This window comes from Emydura macquarii, unplaced genomic scaffold (assembly GCF_026122565.2).
Source record: "Emydura macquarii macquarii isolate MOO-44397 ecotype Brisbane River unplaced genomic scaffold, CSIRO-AGI_Emac_v2 contig_1451, whole genome shotgun sequence".
Taxonomy (NCBI): domain Eukaryota; kingdom Metazoa; phylum Chordata; order Testudines; family Chelidae; genus Emydura; species Emydura macquarii.
Window position 1 is genome coordinate 7,340,443 of NW_027131588.1, and position 24,732 is coordinate 7,365,174.

The 24,732-nt window shown below is 40.9% G+C and overlaps 1 protein-coding gene across 1 annotated transcript in view; it reads left to right on the forward strand.

Annotated features, from left to right (window-relative positions):
• The window catches only part of ADAMTSL1 (ADAMTS like 1), a 611,419-nt gene that overhangs the window by 422,260 nt on the left and 164,427 nt on the right, over positions 1-24,732 (forward strand). The window contains exon 6 of the mRNA XM_067553131.1: positions 9,606-9,842. Coding sequence (XP_067409232.1) covers positions 9,606-9,842 — 237 coding nt within the window. The remainder of the gene's footprint in view (positions 1-9,605; positions 9,843-24,732) is intronic.

Genomic DNA, 24,732 nt, shown 5'->3' on the forward strand with positions numbered 1-24,732 from the left:
CTCATAAGTGGCATTTTAGGATTCTGATCAGACTAGAATTGAGTTGGATAATTTAATAGGATTCATTTTCGGTTTTTCTGTTGATAAATCTTTCATTTCAAGCCCTTGTATTTCCATTTTCTGTCTAAGTGCCTCTGTAGTATATTATTCCATCATACACCCTTCAGACCACCAAATGCCCAGAGTGACATATTGCAAATCTCTCTGCAGTTAGTGAGAATGTTTTTTCTCAGCATAGCTATGGGAATCACCAAAAGCCCAAAGCAAATGCAGATTGCAATTCACTGTCCTTCTTCACCTAACATGAAATAACAAATGAGAGAGTCTACTATAGGTGGCAGACATCTCCCTCTGTATCAAATCAGTGATTCTTTACTGCACATTTATTACTCTGTGAAGTATGAAAAATGTGTCACCAAATTCCCACCATCCCAATCTTTCTCTCTCTCTCTCACACCACCCTCAACCTGGCTCCTGAAGCAGTTTCATAGCATGCTATCTAAATTTATACCAGAACTTACAGTTGTGAGTGTTTTTGTAATAGGCAGAGACAAACACTTCTTAGAGGATTAGGAATTAAAGGTTGCCTCAGAGAATTGGGAAGGTAATTTTCTCTAGATCTTCATTAAATTTTTTAATTTTTATTTATGACTTTTCGGGTTTAACCTCAAATAGTCAGCCACAAGCTCCCCATTCAATATTAGAAGTTGGATGGTGTACTATACCGTGTATCTCTGGAAAGAAAACTCTCCTTAAACTTTGAAAAGCAGTTTTCATATATGGTTTCAATATCATGATAATTTGGGAATTCTTAATCAACTTGTTCCTCGGGTGCTTCTCCTAGTAGAAAGACAAAACCCACCAATGCATGTGCTGTTGAGTGTGTGGTGACTTTTGTGTGGTGTCTGTCATGTTGTTTACAAACAGAGTTACTGTAGAACTGGAAAGTACATACAAATGTCTTGATCTCCCTTGATAACAGAAGTGATTTATGTTTGTTTGGAAAGCTGTTGAATTACCACTGTGTACAAATAAGCAGCATTGGGAATGAAATAAATGGAAGTCTACAAGCAAAGTACCAACCCTCTGGAAAAACCACTTTACCCTTATTTAGAAACATTTTGATAACCTGCTCCTGGCTCTCTGAAACAGCAGTAGACCAAAGTGCACTATACGAGCTTGTCTATATTTACCTCAGAGATTCGGCGGCAGTCAACCGGAGTTACACAAACTACGCAAAAAAACTTGTATAACTCCTGTCGACTTCTGTGTTTCTGTTCTGCTCTCCGTCTTCAATGTACTGCACCGATGGGAACCGCGTTCCCATCGATGCAGAACTACACCACTTGAGGAGGTGGTCTTAATATGTCGATTTCTGGATCAACTGAGCGGGTCTTCACTGACCGCTCAGTCGATCCAGATAAGTTGATTTGACGGCGGCAAAGACATAGCCTAGAACTTTTAGTGCACAGTAGCATGGTCCACATGGATGCTTAGGGTATGTCTACACTGCATTTTTAAACCCACTGCAGTGAGTCTCAGAGCCTGGGTCTACAGACTTGGGCTTGTGTTACAATGCTAAAAGCAGCAATGTCATCGTTGCGACTCGGGCCAGAGCATGAGCTCTGAAGCTTCCCCCTGCTCCTTGGGCTGCACTGCCTCCCTGAGCCCAAATGTCTACACAGTTGATCTTAGTGCTGTAGTGCAAGCCTGAATCTGTAGACCCAGACTCTGAGACTCACTGCCATGGGTTTTTCAATGCAGTGTAGACATACCATAAGTGCATGGCAGGCTCTGTAGATTTACACCCCAGCTTGCCATACATGAAGTCTCTATATAGACAAACCCCAAATGCTTAGTGTACAATATTGTACTGTCCCAACGACATAATTAATATCACTAGTGAAAATGTTTCTATTGAAATTTTTTTTTAAAACTCTGTTTTATCCAATTCAAACTGTTGCATGGAACCTTTTCAGTTTCTATAATATTTTAAATTATTCAGCACACAAATTCTGAAACAAAACTTTTCATTTTGAACTGAACATTTTGTATTGGCTTGCATTTTGAAAACTGAAATGAAACAAAAATTTCAGTTAGAAAAGAAAAAAAGTGAAAACGTTCATTGCATTTTGGGTTTTGGAAAATGAAAATTACAATTAGAAACAAAACAAACTAGCTGTGATAACAAACCTCCTTAGAAATGGCTTTGATAGTGTCGGAGTCAGTGGACTTATTTAGGGATGTACCTGAGAAAGGCAGTGAAAATGTACTTCTTCTAAAGTTAACTAAAAATATGGGAGAGTAGTTTTGCCTTCTCAGCGCAAAATCCTACCCTGACATAAGACCCATGTAATCGTAGTGGGTCTATGCAATTACACAGAGGTAAGTAATGGCTGAATTTGGTCCTTATTATTTGGCTGGTTATCTTAGGCAAAGTCGCCGCTGTCAGATGGACCTATCTGGATCGATTGAGCGGTCAGTGAAGACCCGCTCAATCGATCCAGAAGTCGACACTGGTAAACCACCCCCTCACGTGGCGTAGGGCTGCATCGACGGGAACGCGGTTCCCGTCGGCGCAGTGCAATGAAGACACTGCACAGAAGGGAAGCACAGCAGTCAATGGGAGTTACGCAAGCTACTCTGCATAGCTTGCGTAACTCCTGTCGACTGCTGCTGAATCGCCAGGTCAGTGCAGACCAGGGCTCAGTTGTGCTGTCACTGTGTGGTGAAATAGAGCTTGGGGTTTGGTACAGAATAGAAGCATCTGTTGACAATACCTCATTTACTTGTAGGTATTTATTTATTCTATGTTGTTGTTTTCTTTAGGTGATGCAGTTCTGCTGGAGTTCTGAATGTTTGTTGTATAGGCTTCAATTCAGCAAAGCATTTGAACACGTGCATAAGTCCTGTGAAAATCAATGGAAAGGAGATTCAGGCCCTAGGAATGTGCACTTGAATCAGTGCAAAAAAAAAAATGTAACCCAGTATAGACAAGGCAGTAGAGCCCAGTGAAGCCTTCACTAAATCACAGAGAGTTTTACTGTTGATGTCAGTGGGAACAGAAACTGGGGCTAAAGCCTATAGATAGTTCGCTTTTAATCAACAAAAGAGAATCTGGGTGCGAACCTGATCTTATTTAAAAAAAAAAAAAATCCCCTTACTGTGGTGGTTCATTTTAACTTTATTTGCTTGGATTACATCAAGCAATGAATGTCTCTCTTTTTTTTAAAGGCTGTTTTATGAAAGGATCAAACAAACATAATGTAGAATCCCAAAGACACTATGCAAAATAATTTGGACAGTAAAAAGGGAAAAAAATTACTGAGCTAATCAGTAATGAAAGCTCTGTAATGTGAGTCCTACATTTATAGAAAATCTCCCCTATTGCTGCTGACTCATCTCCCATTGCTTGTATCTCAGGCTGTGTCTATATAACCTGCAGCAGTGAGGCACCCAGGCTGGGGTCGACTGGCTTGAGCTAGCAGGGCTCATGCTGGCACTCTAAAAATAGAGGTGTAGAAGCCCATGCTCCTTCCTAGGTTTCAGAGCCCATGCTCCAGCCCAGGCTGCAACTTGAAAGCGCTGTCTACATAGCTGTTTTTAGACTACTAGTTTGAGCCCTGCTAACTCAAGTCTGTCAGCCTGGTCTGGGAGACTCGCTGCTGCAGGCTGTGTAGACATACCCTCGGGTGCTTACTCAATCTTTTACTCAGGCTTGGGGTGAATCACAACCTCAGGGTTTGTCTCTTTATAAGTAAGCCTGTGGAGTCAAAATAGAGCACAAAGCCATGGAACTGATTCAATAAACTGTTATGTCAGATGCTACACAGAATAGTCCAGTTGTTAGCCATTTTTTGCACAAAGGAAAAGCTCAATCTACAGTAAATCTCTCTTGGCCTCTGAAAATATACAAGTATCTATACTGTAAACTGTTTTAAAGACTCCACAACTGCTTCCACCTTATAACAGCCTAGATATGATCTTTTACATTTCACCCACTAAGTAAACTTTAAAAAGCCTGACCCTCTTTTGTCCCATGTAATCTGATCTACCTATCACCATCAAGGGACATCTGGGATTCATCTTATCTTTTCCACTGGCTCGTTGATTAATAGAAAGTGTTTTGAATGGGATTCAAATATGGCAGAACTCCACGGACTTTATGAATTACAATAGGGGCAAATAAGAGGTCAGGTTAAAAAAAAGTTTTTTGCAGGGGAGGGAGTGAAAGAAACCTCAATAATGCAGTCGGGATTAGGTGCTTAAGTGATGAGGATGAAACCTCTGTGTTTATTTTAATACACCCAGGAGAATTTCTGACCATCTTTAAAGTGAAGTCTGTTTTCGCAGGGATGGAGACAATTTTGACCTGACAGGATGAATTGAGTTTATAGACATGCTGCACTGATTCCATTGATCAGAAATATTCCACAATCTTTTGCATGCTGAAGGTCATGAAACAGACTTCGAAACCTAGCTGAGGGATTCTAAGCAAAGTTAATTCAGGAACTGATGCCTTTTTTACCCACTAGAAGGTTGCCTGTCCTGAGAAGCCTTATTGAGGAGGTGGGGAGAACAACTGAAAAGAGACTTAATTTGAATGAATCTTTCCATCCTGTTCAGCGCTTTCTGATTCTCTAGGGAGAGGAAAGGCCTTTATGAACTATATCTACACAAGCCCACAGATATCTTTTCTAAAAACCAAAAATTAAAATTTGAATATAGTGCTAAGCGAGAGTAACTCCCATCTCAGGCACAGTCACCTTGGCAGGTTACTCTTCCAGGGATAGATCCTTAGCTGGTATAAAACAGTGTAATTCTGTAGGGTGCAATAGAGCTATGGCAGTTTATACTAGCGGAGGATCTGCCAACTCCTCCAACCCCAGCCATTCGCAACAGCGGACCTGCCTTTTTAAATAATGTTTAGAGCAAGGCATTTTTGGAAGTGGGAAAACATCATGAAATCAGACCCCGCGGTTTCTGCTGACTGAAAAACTGATGGTTGGACACTTAAATTTCAAAAGCGAGGTGCAGGGAGATTGTGACCAGAAAAGAGATGAAGGAATAAAAAAAAGGGAAAGAAAGCTCATTATCTTCTATGAAGGTGTAATAATTGTTTAGAAACAAATCACCTTTTACAGCTTGGAACAAATGTAGTAAAATCATGGTCTTTCCTACTCATTCAGCAGCTACGAGACCAAATTATAAACTGTAGCTCTTTGGGGCAGGGACTATATTCTGTCTTTAATTGTACGATTGCACAGTGCCCAGCACAATGAGGCTCTGGCCACTATTATAATACAAACAACCATAATAATAATTACAGGAAAAAAACACGGACATGAGGAAAAAAAGATAAGGAGCCTAATTCTATTCTGGGTCCTCATTATGCACAATATAACGGAAGATAGAATTTGGGCTGTTAATGAAAGTGTGTGTGTGTGTGTGTGTGTGTGTATACACATTCTTACTTGTGTGCATGCACTGCAAGCCTGATGCAGAGGCTCAAACAAGGCCTTCAAATATATTAAGCTCCAGGCTTAGAGCATTAGTGAGAAAGAAGTGGTGTATGTGCCTTATACTGGTCTTCTGCACAGCAGGGTCAAATTCTCACCCCCTTTGGCGTGTACGTGCCAGCATACGTATGCTTGTGTGGGTGCTTCCATTACGGCTTCAAGTTTCCCATGAAAACTTCTTTAAACATGAGCTCTGCTCTTTAAATCTATTGTTTTATTTTGATCAGGGAAATCAAAGACTGGAAGTCGCTAACATTTGGTCTTAGTCACCTGCAATGTCCTGAGAGCTTGTTATGTTGACTATATATTTTTATGATTTTGATTTAAAAATAAAACCCAAATAAACGAATGTAGTATTGAGACATGTGCAAAGCAGGATTATGAGCTCTCCGTGTTGTACACTTTATTGGGCCTTTTGTCTTCATAAAAATAAAGCTGTACAAGCCAGGCAGTTTGGAAAGCAGAGCCAAGCTCGAACCAAACAAGAGCTCTGGCTTGGCTCCCTGAGCTACGGCATAAGCCAAGCCATTAGACCTGACTCTATACACTTATGAACAGGAAAATTCAGAGAGGGATGTGCACGCTAAGGTTTTTGCGGCAGGAAGTGAGGCCACAGATTGCCCCTTTCTTAGTTCGGGAACACATAGTTAAACCAGATCTTGGGTCTAACTTTGATTGCCTTGTTCACCTTTGTTTAAAAGCAGAACGGGAGGCATAGTTCTGCCTGCAGATACACAGCTATGGAGGCAGAACCAGATCCAGAATATTCATTTACTCTGTTCGGTCTGTGTAAAGCAGTGGTTCTCCACCTTTTTAGCTTGAGGGCCACAAATATCATTTTTACAACCCTGAAGGGCCACCAGTCTATCAACTCATAAAAAATGTATTAACATATTCACCATTAAGGGCTACAGATGGCTACATATTGAAAGTAAATATTTTGATGCTATGGGTCTCATTTTTACGTTCACTATTTTACACCTACAAATTACTCACAAGTATGTCTCACACTCTCTGACAAAGCACTAGTGTAGATGAGTGACTGTCACTACACACTGAAGCTCATAGCCTGGCAGCTAAGTCATGGTAGGTGGCCTGTTAAGTGCAGGCCAAACCAGAAGGCACTGATTTTTAGAGTCCTGCCCCTCTCCTTCTGGCTGCTCTGCCAGCAGCTTCTCCCCCCCTGCAGCCAGACTGAAGGAGTTCAGCAAGGAGGCTGCCTCCTTGCTGATCTCCCGTCCCCCTGGCTGCAGCAGGGAAACTGCACGTGTCCTGTAGCCTGTGCACTCCACCTGGGTCCCTAGACAGTGGCTCCCTTCTGCAGCTCCCTTCCCTCTGGCTCCATCAGGGACCCCAGCACCTCTGGACACAGGAAGAGCACTTTGCTGTGCTCTCTGCTGGAGTCAGGGGGAGGGGAGCGCTTATCTGCCATCCCCTTGGCTGTAGCAAGAAGCCTGCACAGGGTCTTGTAGCCCCGCAGCAACATGCTTCACCTGGGTCCTTAGGCAGCGGCTCCCTTCTGCAGCCAGCAGGAGGGAAGCGGTGGGCTACTTTGAAAGACCCCATGGGCCAGGGGTTGGGAACCACTGGTGTAAACGGTGTCCAAACTTTGCCCCATGCCAGCCTCCATTGGCAGCATGCCAGGAGCAAGAGGAGGGGCACAATTACCTTACGTATATTTTTGCAGGGTTCTTTAGAATGAAAAATAAATACATCCAGACACAACATTTATGTTTTTGTATTCATCCGTTATGGAATAACAGAAGTTTTGTGTTGTCTGAGTTCTGCAGCAGTAAAATCCTGCAATTGACCAACCTTGTCCTCAGCACCTACACGTACAGGGAGAGAGTCACTGAGGCTCATTTTAGAACTTTGATGTATATTATTCTAGAGGTGGGGGTGGCCAAAGTCCTTTTTCCCAGCATTCCTCTGACAGTCATAAACGTGTGCTATTGTCTGTGTTATGCTGTGCGGACACCATTATTTCACACTCTGAGCATGGAAGACTTCCACCCTGTCCCAGTGTGGGCATGGTATATGGGAGATCCAGGCTCAAATCCCTGCTCTGCCTGATTCCTAGGCAAGTGTCCTAAACACCAGGTATTGAGTCAGTCTCTCTTTCTGGCCCAATGAACGTGGAAAGCTCCAACAGGAGAGACTGAACCTGGTCTGAATCAAGCAGAGCAGGCTCTTGAATCTGGGTCTCCCACATCCCAGATAAGTGCCATAACTGCGCAGCCATTGGCTGTTTTCACTTGTTTTTAACACATTTTTTAAAAGATCTAGTTTTAGTTCCAAAGTGGAACAAAAACAAATGTTGAAACATTGCATTTTTTCACAAAACAGAATATTTGTTTTCCCTACAGCCCACGTGCACTGATAGAGAGTGCCTGCCATTTTGCTCACAAGAGCAATCTGAAAGCTTGCCTCGTAAGAAATATTACTTGGAACCTGATCAATATAAGCCATAAGTTTTTAAGTTTTAAAAGTCACCTGCAGTACTCATAATGACAGTACCGTTCTTACCGAACAATGTAGCAATTGGAAGTGTTCGAAAATACTAGCCAGGAGTTAACAAATGGAAGTGCAAGGGAAGTATTGTAAATAGCCAGCACAACAGAAAACAGGAATGATGGCTTAAAACTGAGGGCACATTTTGGCTAACTAGTAGGAAAGCCTGTCTGTGGACAAAACAGTCAAGAAAGCTGTTGGAATCTCCATCACAGGAGAGGTTTACTTCAAGGCAAGACTAGATGTACAGAAAGTTAATAAGGATACTGTAGAATTTTGTGTATATTAGGATCATTGTAGATAGAGGCAGGAAAGATCTATTGAATCAAGTCCAGGATCCATCTTCATACTCCTCAGTAAATAAAAGATCTAGTCCCCAATTAAGGACACAACAGATATTACGCTGCACCAGCATCTAACCAAACACCAAGAAGAATAGCTTCACTGCAGAAACAGGATGAACCAGGGAGGACTCAAGAGCCACTGAAGTCCTAATGCACAGCATTGCAAACTCTTGCTACTTTATCACAGTTCTTATGGTATTTAGTGTTTCTTATAACCCCAGAGCCTGAAATCATGTGACTATGTGAGACTGTCCGTTTCCATTTAATAAAAAGCAGGAGTTTTTAGCCCCTGTGGTTGCAGAGAAAAGCTTAAAAATGAGAATCCTAAGGGATCAAAGGCCAGAAGGTAAATAGAAAGTACCTACATTTTATTATTTTTTGAAATCTCATGATTTTTAAGTCAATCTCATGATTTCTTGAGACTCAGCTCAATATTTTTGAATGCTAAGGGTTAGCGATACGGATAGAACATCCCTGTCTATGGAAACATTCAATTCTCATATCAGAGAGACCATTTTAAAAAAAAATCTGTATTACCAATAGGTGAAATCTGTACTGGCATGTCTGACTATTCAGCAGCTAGCAGTCCTTATCACATAATTTACTGCAAATTAGGGCATTTATGTCTGCACCCACGTTTCAGAAACCTTCCCAGAGAGCTTAACAAAGGATTTTGTTTTTAACATTTGCACAGCAAAACCTAAAAAGTTGCTGATTCTGTGAATTGTAAAATCTGTGCCTGTATTAGTCAGGTTGAAGTAATACAAATATACATAGCGTTTTTCTGGCTCTTGTTGCTTCTCTGACTGATTTAGGTCACTTTAGGGGAAAAAAAGCTGAAGAATGCTTAAACAAACAAACATTTGAATCAAGTAGTTTGTGGGGGGTTTTCAAAAGAAAAAGAGAAGTTAGCTAAAGGTTCGTGTGTGTGTGTAGTTTTAAAGTTAATAAGAATGTTTCATGAATGACAAGTTTTATGGGTAGGACAAGCGAATGTCTTTCTTATGATGAAACATATTTCCCAATGGCCTTGGTGTTTTTCAGTACTGCTACAGTAATCCCTGAATGCATAGTAGTCTGCAGATAAAATGGCATGACTAGTGTGTGTTCCTACATGAAAAACTCCTCCATCTAAATGTGTTACTCAGTGCTGCCAGCTGTGCAATCTTTGACAAGAATGTAATTAGCCCCCTTTGGGTTGACCTCTTTCTCTCCCTTTTCTCCTCTTCAGGACTGCCCTCCAGAAGCAGGTGATTTTCGGGCCCAGCAGTGTTCTGCTCATAACGATGTCAAGTACCAGGGACAGTTTTATGAATGGCTTCCTGTTTCTAATGACCCTGACAACCCGTGTTCGCTGAAGTGCCAAGCCAAAGGGACAACCCTTGTTGTGGAATTGGCGCCGAAGGTTCTCGACGGCACGCGATGCTACACTGAGTCATTGGATATGTGCATTAGCGGCTTGTGCCAAGTGAGCAGAAAGTTCTTATTCTAACATATATTGTTAAGATGATTCTTTTCCTGAATAACTGTCTGTCACTCACTCCTTCTTTCTCCTCCAGCCCCTCTTTATTTGCACAGCTGTAGGTTTTTCTTTTTATGTATTTCTATTTTCACAATCATTTTAATATGCTTTCTGTAAAATACTATAGGAAGAGCTGGGTAGATTCATGTAACAAAGGAGTTTTCCTCTCCTTTTGGGGGGCAGGGTGACTTTCCCTTCTTTTTAACCTGGTGAAAGAGTTGTTAATGGTTGCTGCATTTTATACATTTAGCTATAGTAGCTGATCCTATTGAAAAAATACCCTAAAAAGGAACCATTTAATATTTAATTCTGATATTTTAGAACTTCCCAAGATTTAGGAAATAACTCGGCCCTTGAATATTACTATTCAAATTATTCTGTCTACAAATCACAAACAATATAGTGATTCAGTAGATGGAGCGCTAAACTGGGAACTCAGCCACTGATTTCTTGAGTAACTCTAAGCAAGTCACTGAAGTCTCTGTAGGTTTCAGTTTCTCCATCTGTAAAATAGGGAAAATATTGTTAACCCTGCGCTGTAAAGTACTTTGAGATCTACAGGTGGAAGAGGCTGTCAAAATTCTATGTTTTAGCTTTGACTTTTCAGATGTCCTTATAGATTCTTTAATCAATTTTATTGACTTTCTAATTTATATCATTTCTTTCACTGCACTGGTTTAGTACTGCTATTTATTTTTGAGACTGTACTTAAATTGTCACACATGGGGCTATCTAGAGAATGGATGGAACTCAAACTCTAAACTTTGGAGAGGTTCAGACTGAGCTCTGAACTCAGTGGCTTGGGCCCTATCTCTATCATGTGACAAACTAGAACTTTGGATCCAAATATCCCTGAACTTTGGAAGACTCTAGATCCAGATCCAAACTTCCAGGCTCAGCCCCATCTGTAATCCTACATATTTTTGATATTTTGTTAGGTTTGTGAATGGATTTTCTGCTGTATTCTGAGTCTTGTTTTTTTCCCACACTTTCTCTTTGATTTTCTACTCTGACCCAGAAGTGGTCTTTATAGTTAGTGGGCAGCTGAAACTAAATGGCATAGGGTATATAGTGCAAACCTCACTTATTTGATTGACCTCATTTGTGATCTGAAATAGGGCTATGTCTCTTGGCTTCAGCTGAGGACATAAATGTTTCTGAAAAGTGAGGTTTGCATAATCAGGGAATCCCACTGCTGGTTGCTTTGCAGTTTATCCAAGACGGAGCCCCGGAGCCTGGGTAGGGGAATGATTTTGTTAAAAGTGCTTTAGCTAAAGCAATCTGGGAACTGAGAGCAGAATGTTCTTTGGGTCAGGACCCCAGTTAAATAACTCCTTGCCAGACATGATCAGTTTGGGCCCAAGCCTGAGTTGTGTTTAGGTCCAAATGTAAGATGCACTTTTCTGAGAAAGATTTCCCCCAGGAACAGCACTCATAACCAACACCCACCACTAAAACAAGCACATTTCCATTTGCACGTCTCTACTTATTGTTGGAGGAATTAAAAGTTACTGCACCATTTGTACTGTAACTCTGATACTACTTAACTTTCTATGCTGCTTAGACGCCAAGGTGGCAGGGGCAGTCAGTATTTCTAAGATAGATAGATGAGTTCTTTAACTGCTGTCCTAAAGCACTTTAGTACCAGCCTTAGCTGAGAAACTTTGAGTAGACTGATCTATTCCTTAGATGCATCAACCATGTGTATATGGAATAATTTTAAATTCATAAATAAAATGATCAACTCTTTTCCAGGATCTTGGGAATTATCTTAACCATAAGTATTACTACTACAAAGTTTTCCCCATGGTTTGTGATTTATATAAATACTGCATAATTTCCAACAAAAAAATTGCATGCCTAGTGATGAATTAATGTTGAGATTTCTGTATCTTTTATACTTAAGGCAACGTAGGAGTTTTGTCATTGCTCCACCTCTGAGCAACTGTATTTACCTTTTATTTCTGATGAAGAGTCACAATCTGAGTAGTTGTTTTTATGTATCTGCTATGCTGAAAAAGTTAAAGTGACTCCTGAGAGCATGGGACAGGGGTAGAGCGGTAGATGAACAAAGGGAAAAGGTTGTATTACCCGTGTTAAAATTAGTAATGGGGGAACCTTTTGGTTTGGAGGTTCTATTTGGATAAACTCTCAAATGCATACATTTTTGGGTGCATATAGATTTTAAGGGAGGAAAAATAATTCCTTCAAATTAATATTTTACATTAAGGCAGATCTAGCACTTGAGTTCCAGGAGTCTGAAGTATATTCAGGTTGGTAACCCATTGTTAAGGTTAAAGGTTAGGGACCTGATTAACACCTAAGAACGCAAAGTAACCCTCTATGTCTCTGTGATATCTTTACCTGAGATGTTGCCACAGTTGCACGATTGGAGGCACCATAGCAGACAGTTACAAGCCTGCAGAGGTGTAGGTTTGTCATAGCTACAGAAAAAGGCATCCTTCAAAGGTCACAGCTGAAAATTTACTGTGCGGTCCTTTATACGCCCGAGAGAGACAGCATGTTTGTGAACAGACTGGTTGCAAGCCCCAAGATTACTCTGTCACAGGGAGGTAGGGGTATCTTTTCTGGATTATTCATGCTGAAATTGTCACAAACCCCAAGAAAATCAAAAAGTTTCTTGCTGGCTTGCTTGTTGATTTCCACTGACCTGGGGCACCATTTGCCTGGCTGTGTAATAAAGGAAGCTCTATGGACTCTCGCAGTATATTCTTCTGATTACACCACCTTAGTTTTCTTATACTCTGTAGTTGGCAGTAGAGCAGGAAATTAATCTTGTAAAGCTAGAAAAAAATATGTGCGCTTTATAATGCATATAAACATTGCTACTAAGATTAATGAGTCTTAGGAACAATTCTGCATTGGTGTCCATGACATTAAGATAGGTATGGGCTTTGTAGAAATGGTACATTTTTTTCTAGTGGATCCAACAATAAGCCGTATGTGTTAGATTTCCAGCCTAACTAGGTGACTGTTTCTTCATGTATGTGACTGGGTCAGTCTGTGGCATATCGTGTGTCCACAAGCTGTTCCCAAAGGTGGTAATGTCAGGAATAAAGAGTTAGCTTTCTTTCTGTGTGATTCACTACCATTCCCTGAGTAGAAGGTGGTGTTCTCTGCTCCCTCTGGTGAGTATGCATTTGTTAATTCCCTTCTCAAGATGCTCCATACAGAATTTAAGATATATTTTCTGATTTTTATCCCTTATTTTTCATGTTGCTCAGAGGTTTAGAGATCCCAATAGCTGAGTGTCATATTTATGAGGATTTTTGTAATAAGTAGTCAAGCTGACGTCTTTGCTTCACGTATGACCACCCACCAGTTTAGCATAAAATCAACACAGACTGTATTCAGAATAAGCAAAACTAGCGTCATGTGTAGTGTTATGGAGTTAGAAGCAGCTGTATCAGGAATCCTTGACTCATTAGGAGAATGTTTAGATGATGTTGAAGAGATGCTTGAGTTATCTTTATTTACAAGGTGGCGGTGTGTGTGCAGAAAATGTAACATTTGTTTTGTTGTTGCTGATTCAGTATTGCACATGCTTCCTTTTCACTTTTTACTTTTCTTTCCTATGATAGCAAGCAGAGAGGATGGCCCTGCTGTTTAGGGGGTCCTACAAGATACACAGTATCCCATTTTTTTCAGATCCCTTTGATTACAATATGCAACAATTTGGTAACACAGAAGGGCCATATCCTGCCTTTGTTCTGGTATACAACATCCATTGAAGCCAAACAGAGTTTCACATAAACCTTGGTGACAGCATACATTCTCATAGGTAGTAGTAGTTTAAGAATCCTACATTGCCTATCCTCCATAACTCTGTTTATTAATTATGGCCGTAGTGCGCTTCATGTAGCATGTCCATTGATAGGAAAAGCAGATTCTAGTGGAAGGATAGAAATAGTGTGGATAATGTTGTAAACAGATTTTCCTTAATATTTAGAATACACTTAGGGTGGGTTTTCAAAAGCATTCAGCATTGGCCTAATGTTGCTGGGAGTTTTGCTATTGACCTTAATTGGAACAATGTTTGGCCAACACTGAGCACCTTTAAAAATCCCACCCTTCCTTTTTGTTGTTGTTTCTAACCATTTTAAATCTCCTTTTTTCTTTGGTTTCCTGGACTATTTGGACCCCTTCTCTCTCCTCCCATCTTCTAAAAGCCCAGCTTATCTTTTTGCAGCTGTTTCTGGTCCCTGTCTTCAACTCACTTTTCTGTCATAAAATCCAGATCTGAAATGCTGAACAGTTCTTAGCTTAGACCCCAATTTTGCAAATTGTATGTTGCATATGTGTACTTTAACCCACAGGAGTACTTGAACTGAAGTCAATGGAACTGTTTATGTGAAGTATGCGCATATGTGTTTTGTGTGTTTACAGGATCAGCATTGTCATTTTTATAATAGAAAGTATCTGGAGGGCTACAGACTTGTTGAAAGGGTAGCCTTGGCACTCTGAAGGGATGAGAGCAATTTAAAACTGTCCCTTTTCTTTTTTAACTTCAGCTCTTCCTATTTCAAGTCTATATATATATGTGTGTGTGTATATATATATATATATATATATATATATATATATATATGGGCTTTGTGAGGGTGAAGATGATTTCCCCCAAAAGGATGTTGGAAACCCTCCCATCAGGATCTTGAGTTATTAAAGGGTCCATCCTGATTTCCTGGTGGCACGGGCCACATTTTGATATCAGTTCCACCACTGATTCTTAATTACACCAGTGTAATGAACATCAGAAAACAATTTCACTGTGTGCAGGTATCATCATCTTCCCGTCTCTGATTCAGTAACCACCTGTAACACTTTGCTTGTGAGCTGATGGAGAAATGAAGTCACTAATTGCTTTCAGACACAGTAACTTTAGCTGGAGTCATGATACCTGGGTAGCTTTCAATTTTCAGTCTACGTCAAAGGATCAAGATCTGGCAATAGAAATGCATAAGCTATAACAAAGTAAACTGATATGAAAGCAGTTTAGCTATGGTTTTTTTTTTTAAATAAAAGAATATTCTGCATAACAAAATAAAAAAATAAATGGGAATTCGAATATAAGTGGAAAATTCTACTTTGGCTGCTGAATGGTTAAGTTATATAACAGGCCTCTTTGTTCTTTCATTCTGCTTTTCTTATAATATATCTTATTACACTTATTTGAAATCAAGGTTGTCGTTTTTCATCATACTTCAATCATCGTCATCACCAGCAGCAACAAAGAGAGGGAGTCAGCTACACTGAGCATTTGTTAAAGCACTTATATTGTCACTCTGGTTTATGCAGCTCACACCTCATGTGAAAGCAGACTTAAAGGGACATACCGTCAGCTCACAAGCAACTTGATTTTTTTTTTTTTTTAAGTGAGTTTAAATTAGTTTCAGGTCTTACACCTGCCCGTGAGTCCACCCTGCCCAATCTTTGTGGTTTTACAAACATATTTTCCTGTGTTTTAAGATGTTTTTCTCTCCCTTATTGCTGTGCGCAAGATCCACGTAAAGAGAGGGGATGTGCCTATCCATGTAGGCAGACAGCTCCCTGTTGGCTAAATATCTGAACAGGTGCAAGCATGTACGTTACTCTGTCAGAGGTCTGTTAGCTGTAAACTGATGCATCTGAAACAGAGTCTAAACTCACTTGCAAAAAATCAACCATATGAAAAATTGCAACATGTTAGTACCCTACCTCTTTTTGGAGCGTCACTAATATACGCACAGACATGCAGATCTGAAGAGATGCATGTTTTGGATATGGAAGAATGCAGGTAGATTGGTACATACACAAGCAGGCAGAAAACAGCTGCTTAACTTTATAAAATACCATAAGGAATCAAGATATATGAGGCCAAGTTCTGCCTTCACTGTTACACTGCTATGAATCTAGAGCAATTGCACCTTAATCTATGATTCTGGGGACATTGACAAACTCCTTCTTAATACAAGCAGTCTTGCCTGTTGTTCAAGTCGATGAAATTACTCCACATTTACCCAGATGTAATTGCCGGCAGCATTTGGTTCATATTGTAGACCTAAATGCAGAATTAGAACCAATGTTCAAAGAGCTGCCCGGTTCCAACCAGCAGCTGGAGGGATATGTGGATTTGTTTCTTTCCCTGTTAGTAACTACCTCCTTTTTTGATGTCAGGGTCAGAGTGCTACACTCCTGCAGACACTGATTCCTATCTGTGAATCCATCATCAGCATGTTGTTTTGCCTGAAACACAGGGTCAGGAGGGAACCTAGAGTCATTTGGGGAACACTGACCATGGAACACTCTTCTGACTGGCATTCAGCTTCACGCTATGGGCTGCCCACTGTGCAATTGAGGGAGAGGAAATGATTAGTGGAGCAGCACATAACCTCTGACGGTATGGCAGTTGGGGGGGGGGGGGGGGGGATGAAAAGGAGGTGTTGGGCCAGCAGGAGATCAGAACAGGCTAATGAGAAATTAGGCAGGGCTGGCATGTGAGGCATCAAGTTTCAAATGTAAGATGCTCTGGCTTCAGGCAAAAGTCTGGGCAGGTCTGAGTTTGTGAGCAGGGACGCTGCAAGATTCCCATCAAACTCTGCCAGTGTATCTCAATCCTGTTTTGCAACACCACTGATTGCTCCAGTCCTGTACCTCATAGCTGCTAATCTGTCATGCTGAATTGGGCTATGTTGTGTGGTATATTCTGTCATATGCACAAACCAGACTCAGCTTGTGTTCATAAAATTGTGACCTAAGCTAAGGTTGCTTTCAGTTCTGTCCAGTGTCCTTGTTGTCTGTTCCTACTGGCATTTGTTCTGTTTTTTTGTGGAGGGGGTTTAGAACATTAAAAAATAAACTATACAATACATGAAATTCTCAGAAATAGTTAATCCACTTTCAATGTAAAATATTCTTCAGTAGTATTAAACTGGTCTTAATAAAACAATTAATAAACATTAAAAATAAGGGAAGATTTAGTGCAGTTATCCTCTGAAGTGATTTTTCTGAAGCAAATAGAGGAATAGTATTTTACTAGCAGTGCTCAAAAGAGCACTCAGAATTCAGGTAGTCTGTAAAATGGGGTTACTCCAGTCCAAAATAGGGCATCAGGTGCATTGAACTCCAAATACATTGTTGGAGGTGTCAAGCGGGCCGTCCTTTCCTGTTGGTTTACTCAAAGAATATAGCTTATTTGACATCAAGTATTACAGTTTAATATTCTTGCATTTTTTCATTGCAATTGTGAACTTACCATAGTTGAAGACGCACATAACACTACCAGTATTATGTCTGGAAAAGTTATTATATTACTACATAGATAATGAAACCCAGATCCACCAATATTAAAAGATTAGTTTCAATGGATGGGAGAAATGGCTTCCCTTCAGATGATCTATTGATTGAATGATAATGTGATAAGTTTTGGGGCGATACACGAAGAATGTAAAAAAACCAGGAAAACACCAGAACACGTGAAGAATAAACACATTGCCTATAATTGAATAAGAGTACTGAAAGTTCCAGACTTCTCTTTCTTTTCTACTTCCTCCCTTCATTCTCTTTCTCATCTTCTGTGGTACCATTCATTTCAAGGGTTTCCTTTTGTATGTAAGTGTGTTTTTCACCAGTGTGTTTCTTCTCTTTGGTTGTTATAACCCTTGCAAAATCATGATTGTGATTGTAGCAAATATTCCTATATGCTATATGCTTCAGCAAAGTGCTGTTACACATTTATCACCATTACTTTCCGACCCGCTTTGGCAGGTGTCCATATACCTAATTATTAAATACAGCATATTGCCTATCCACTAAGTGAGACTGAAGTTTCAGTGTAACTGAGCCCTGAGATTGTCATACTTGGGTTGTGGCTTTGCACTTCCCATGGCATGAGAGGCCGGAGTGGAACAATCATCACAGGCCCTTTGATGGCAAACTGGAAATAAACACACACTGGTTAATTATCTACTAACGGGGAGCATTTCGCCTGCTGTCAATTTCTGTTCATTTCCCCATGCCAGCTGCTTCGGTTGATACTTTTTCTTTCTTTTCTCAAGGCAATGACAGAAGTAGTGCAGAAGCCAGACTAAAATGAAAGAAAGCATTGAAAACAAAGCATAGTTAGTTAAATGTTGCAGAGATTTCAGTCTCCTGTAATTCAGGTGCCTTGGCTCCTTTTTTGGTAATTTAATTTTTCCTCTTAAAAGGAAACTTTGACATTTGTAATGCACCCATTACTGTAGTTGCTAGGTACCAGGGTAGCTACCCATCCCAAAAATGTAGGAGGCATTATTGATGGGATCAGTCCTTAATCAGTTTTATCTTGGCATAACATCCGCCTGTGCTGATCAGGATAGCTTCATGATCCTTGAAATATGTGCTAGGCACCTGTACCTATATCTTCAAAAAGTTACAGGCGATTTTGAGTGCCTTGATTTTTAGTTGCCAACTTGAGACATCTGAACGGGGCCTCAGTTTTCAGAAAGTGCTGAGCCACCCGCCTTTGAAAATCAGGTGCTTTTATGGTGTCTCAATTCAGGCACCTGAAAATTGAGGCACCCAAAATCTCTAATGGCCTTTTGAATGTTTACGGTATGTCTGCAGTTCGAGCTGGGGGTGTGATTCCCAGTTTGAAGAGACGTACTCACGTTAGCGCTCATCAAACTAGTGTGCTAAAAACAGAGCGTAACTGCAGTGGCATGGGTAGTGGAAGGGACTAGCTGCCTCGAATACATACCTGGCATCTCTGAGTGGCATGCAGTCAGGGAGGCTGAATTGTCTCGCCCCTCACACTGCCACGGCTACGTTCTGTTTGTAGCGCACTAGCTCACTGAGCTACATCTCCTCAAGCTGGGAATCACACCTCCAGCTTGGAGTTCAGACATACCCTGAGACCAGTATTCTCCATGTTACATTCATCCACATCTACAGACCTTTTGTGTATATCGTTCTGTCATGGAGAAATAGCCTCTCGCAGTGCAGTGCAACTTCAGTGCAGTTCCTAAAGGAGTGAGGCTGAGATCCCCACAGGTGTTTTAGCGAGCCAGGGCCATGTGCATATATAGCCATCGTGGTGTCAGCTACCAACATACATGTGGCATGGCTTGGCAGGAGGATAGGAGCTTTAGAAAGTGGACCGATGTGCTGTCCCTTCCACGTTGAAGAATCTGAGTTTGAGTCATTAGCCTGGTCCTTTCTCTGCGGGCCCTGAGCTCAGATCTCCCCGTTCTGAGCCAGTAGAGACGGGCACCACTGCAGCGGCAATGTGTTCATGTGACTCAGTAGAATGAGTACTTTGTGTAGCTCAGAAGTGAGCGCTCTGTCTGCTGCAAGGTACAGCGCTGAAGAGCTCCAGAGAGAGATGTGTGTCAGCCCTTCCTTTGCTGGAGGGAAAGACATTGCCCTAATGGGTGTTGTGAGGATTCCTGGGGAACTTTCTCCTCAGAAAAAAGAATTGGGAGATGCTTAAAAAGTGTTTGCTCCAGGTGAGACCTATTCTCTCCAGTTAATGATATAGTCAGGAATGCTTCTATCATCCTCCGTTGAGCTGGAAGAAGGTGCTCTAATTATTTTCCTCAGACCGTATCTTTTCTTAATGAACTTAGTCTTTCACAGAATGTTGTCACGTTACGTGGTGACCTGCACTGAGATGTCTGTGATGAGCAGCAGTTTTAAGAATCTCCAGAGAAAGGGAAATAGGGTTGATTGTTCTCTCGTTGAAGTCAGTGGCACCAGAATCAGGCCATAGCCCTTTGAATAGTTATATATCTCATTTCTTTTTCACACACTTGCTCTGTTACAACATGGGGGTTACAGTCAGATACCGTATTTCTTAATGATACAGCACAGAGAGTTTTATTAATGGCTTAAAGAACAGGGATCTCTAAGTATGTGAACAGTTCCTCCAGAGTACAGATTGCTTGTCTGACTGCAGCATCAGAAAGGCCTGCATTGGCATTGTCTCTGTCAATAACGACGCACCCCAGAAGGATCCACATTTATCATCAGGACAGAAGACTGGCTCCTATCAACAAAAGAGCCCTGTGTTTGAACAGAAAGCATGTATGCCCAACAGAAGAGAGGGCTGACTGGTGATATCCAAGTATGGCATGAAGTCACCACAGCTGACAAAGAATCACATTCAATGTAATGTGAAGCAAGGGCAAATTAAATGCTCTCATTATTATAATACTTCACAGTCTGGGGGACCAGAGAGATACTGGAGGGCAGACTTTTTTATATAATTTATTTTCAACTTCTCAGGGCACATGGTTCTGAGGATGTTGGTGCGGAGTTGCCTGGACCAGCTTTTGACTTTGTGTTTTAACTTATGCTGGGCTGTGCTAGATAATTCTTGGATCTTCTACTGGAATATTTTCCTGTTCCTCTGGAAAACCTGGCAACTTTTGCCCTTGGAAAAGTTAAATGAGTTAAATATCCAGGGGAGGGGCCTGCAGGATTCCTGCACAGGAAATCAGTAAATATTTCAGTAAGACTCTACTACAGTAGAGTTGGGTTTTTTTTAAAGTCACTCATGTTGTTCTCACTTGTCAACACTAGCACTAACATGCAACCCACAGTCTTCACTGTGTGTCAGGGGAATAAGGCTAGAAACTTATTTTTGTTCTGGCAAAGTAGAGTCCACTGAACCAAACTGAAGCGAAACAAAGAAAGAAAACTGGGAACAAAGTGACTGAGTAAAATAAAGGAAAAGAGTTAATAAATATTACAGAAAGCCTTTTTCTTCCACAGCAGTTTTTTCTCTCATCCTCTGCTAATAAGCCATTGGGGACTGTTTCCTGTTTAAATGTTGGCTATTATAGAATGTGTCAGTTTATGGCTTTTTTTTTTTATCATCAGAGAGCTAACTAGCTATGTCTTTCTGTTCCCAGTAGGGTGACCAGATCGTAATAGTAAAATATGGGGACACATGGGGGCAAGGGTGGGTGTGGGTGGCAGGAGGGATCCCGAGCCCCCATCCGCCACGGGTTTGGAACTGCGGGGCCACCTGTAGCAGCTGGGAGCTCCGGGTCCCGCCACAGCGGCTAGGAACTGAATTTTTACCTGAATATCCTGAGTCCTGAATATTGGGACAAATGGTGTCCCTATTGTACATCAATCGGGACGCGGGACAAAGCATTAAATATCGGGACAGTGCCAATTTTATTGGGATGTCTGGTCACCCTAGTTCCCAGACTCTTGTGTCCTTGTCTGTGGACTAGCCCTAGTGGGTAGGTTGGCTGTGTTCTACTAGTAATGATTGAGCTTGAAAAGGCAACATTTTTCACGTAGGGAGGGTCACCTCTGAGGATTTTTGCTTCTGAGAAGGGGAGTTACCTGTTTCCCATATCCAAGGTTTAGACACAACAATAAATCTTCATTTAGAAGGTGCAGCTTCTAATGAATGTAATTACTTTCCTTGAAATCAAGGGTGGTTTCACAATGAGGCTACATCTTTTTAAACTAAATTTCTCTTTGCTGAGGATTACTTAATAATTGTGAAGCCTCTAAATCTGGGGTAACTTGTAACAGAAGATAGATGGTCGTGACTGTGCCTCCCTTCTCTGACCATCGGGAATTTCTACAGAGTTCTTCCTACCACTATAACAGCATTTGCTGTTTTGTCTCGGGGGTTTTGATTCTGCAGCACAGTCTGGGTAGGTGGATCCCTGCATCTGCATGGAGTCCCTATTGGTCATAGTCTGGGCTTACCAAAGGATTAATAAATAATAGATAGAAAAGCAGAGCAAACTTAGATTGTTTTGTTGTGTGTTTGTTCAGAGCCTACCACAATGGGACCCTAAGTCCATGACTGGGACTCGTAGGTGCCACCCTAATACAAATAATAAATAATAATAATGATGGTGGAAGATGGAAAGAAATACGGTAGAAATATTAAATTGCAATTCAGTTTTGAAAAGTAATCATAGAAATGACTTTTTCGGTTTCTGTGTTTGTTTTGCAACAAACTCTATAGAAAATTTACTCAATTTACAAAGCAAAAGTGTATTTTTCTTACTGCTAACTCTGCAAATTCACTCTGGAATCTGTATTGCAAACACGGTTCTTTCCTCCTCACACGTCATCACCAGTAATAAATCATCTGAGACAAAGGCTCTGCAGGCCAAATTCTGCTCTCATTCTCACTAAAACAACCCTGAGGGCCTTCAGTCAGAGCACAGGTCTGATTGGCTCTGGAACTGGAACTCAGTCAAAATTCTCATCTTGATGCACCATCAGGAACAGAATCACAGTTCCTCTCTCTTCACTGTCTTATGGGGAAATACTGCAAAAAGTACTTGCAAATGTTCCTTCAAATAGTAAAACCTGCAGATCTGCCTTGATAGTATTTGCAACCCCTTTTATTCACTTTGGGTGAACATTTGTATGAACAAAAGTTTCGTTGCAAGAATATTCATGAAGAAAGTGTTCTGAATACTTGTATGAATAGGTTTTCACACCTGGAAATGATAGTGTTGCATATCAGATGGAGATAGGATACTTACCACAGCAGTTTCCCAGCCTACCAGCAGCCTGGGGTTGGGATGACAAAGACAAAGCTATGGGACCATATCCCTTCATAAATGAAACTGTCACACTTTATTATTTTGTGCGATGATCCCTGGCAGTGAGTGATGAGAGGCAGATGACAGCAAATGTGAATTCAGTCCATGCATTTAGCAGATATATATAATATTGTTTATGGGATAGGCATGTGACACTTTTTAACAGAACACTTTCTCAAAAATACCTCTCTATAGTCCTGGTGTTCAGACCAAACAAGAGGGAGCCAAATATGTGAACTACTGGCAAATTAGCAGTGCTACATTAGCAAACAGGACTGTGAGAACAATGAAAATCTACTACTAGCCAATGAATCTTACTTCTTGGTGCATGTTTGTGTGTCATTCTTCCTTGGTCAGGAAGGAATCCAGGTACTTTAAAATACTTGGTCCACATATATATATACAAATCTAAACTCTTTCTTGTGGTAAAGAGAAAAGGAAAAGGCTGTTCATTTCCCAAAATTCCTGAGGCCCATTTATCTCCTGCTGTCTCTCCTCCTAAAGCCCTTCACCCTCTCCTTGACAGAATAATTGTCTCAATGACTTTTTAGGCCTTCACCCAATTAAATAATCAATCAGACAGGGGAATCAATAGTGTATGACTTCGATGGCTAATCACATAACTCCAGTATGGAATTGAGGATGTCAAATATTTGAATAAGTAATTAGAACAAACAAGTGGCAAGCATTCCATAAGCTGAAGTTTAATCACATTTACTGAACCATTACAAATAGTATCAAATCTGGTATCAAGTTTGCAAAGTTTGGGGCTCTTGTCCCAAAGCAGTGTGTAGATTGTGCATGCATCACTAGGCCTGCTGTTACCAGAGTGTCAGTGGTCATCATAGCCTTTAACGTTTGTCAATCAACCATCTTACAATATTTGTATTTATTTATTTATGCATTATTTACAGTGGCAGCATTGCCTAGGATCCCCAGTCAGGGAGTAGGATGTGGTAGGTGGTGCACACATAAGGGAAACAAAGCCCATCCCTTGCCCAAAGTGTGTACAATCAAAATTCTATAGCAAGGATGCATTTTTTAAAAATATGGAGTGCGTGCAAATGCAGAATGTAAGGGACTGCACAGCTGCACTGCAGATGCAACCATGACCAGGAATACAAGGGATGCAGCTCAGTGGTCCCATAACCCAGTTACAAACCTGGTTTGAGTTTGTACTTGAACTTGGAACTTAGTCCTATTCCATAACCAGGGTAAAGTTCAAGAGCACATAATGTGTCAGCCTGATTATAAAACATAGTTAAGGTCCACATTGAAACCATGGGCCAGATTCTCAGCTGTTGTAAATTGTCACAGCTCCACATTGACTTCAATTGAGTGAGCTATGACAATTTACACAAATCGAGGCTGTGGCCCCATATTTGTAACCAGCTTAGGGACAACGGTGTTGCTAACAGGGTCTGAGCTGGATGTATTTATAGCGTAGACAGGGTATTCAGAAAGCAGATTTATTTATAATTAGTTAGATTTGCAAGCTTGTTTTTATTATATTATTTTCCGCCCAGGATTTCTCAGAAATTTCTGAAAAGAAATTATTACGAAAACTTCTTACTCCAGGGCATTTTCGGGCTGGCAGGATTCAACCAGAACATGTCATTGCTGGTGCAGTTTTATTCCTGGAAAAGTCTGCTAAGCAGAGCCAGAGTTCATGTCCACTAGGGCATCTCACACAAACACACATTCAGCTCCACGTCATCTTGTCAGACCTTCAGTTTGGTATCTTTAAACTGCACATAAACAGCTTGTTCTGTTAGCTCAATAGCCTTCCTTTCTCATGTAGTGTCTTGTAAAAATATTTTTACGCATGTATCTAAATGTCAGGAGTATCCCAACTCTTCCAACTCACTTGCTGTCAGGTCAGTCAAGTGTGGTGGGAGGGAATCCAACGCAGCATGAAGTGTGGGACTTCAGCCTAAAATGCAATATGGAATCTTTACCTCTGAGCAGAGCCGTTGTGCTGCATCCAGAACACAATGCACTCTGAGCCAACTAAGGATTAACTGCTGTTGTTCTGGCTATTTGTCGTTGGGTTTTTTTCTTTATTAAACCCAGAAGGAGAGTTAAAAGTCAGCTCAGTTAAGGGTGTGCACTGTCAGATGATGACACACTGGTAACATCTACTAAGCAGAGAGCAAACACCATTGTTGATCTAACTGGTGATTTTCCTAACTGTATGGTGTGCGAAGTAGCTGACATCTTCCTTATGCTGTACAAAGTCTGGGGTGCCTTCAGGACTCGACATGGTGTATTCA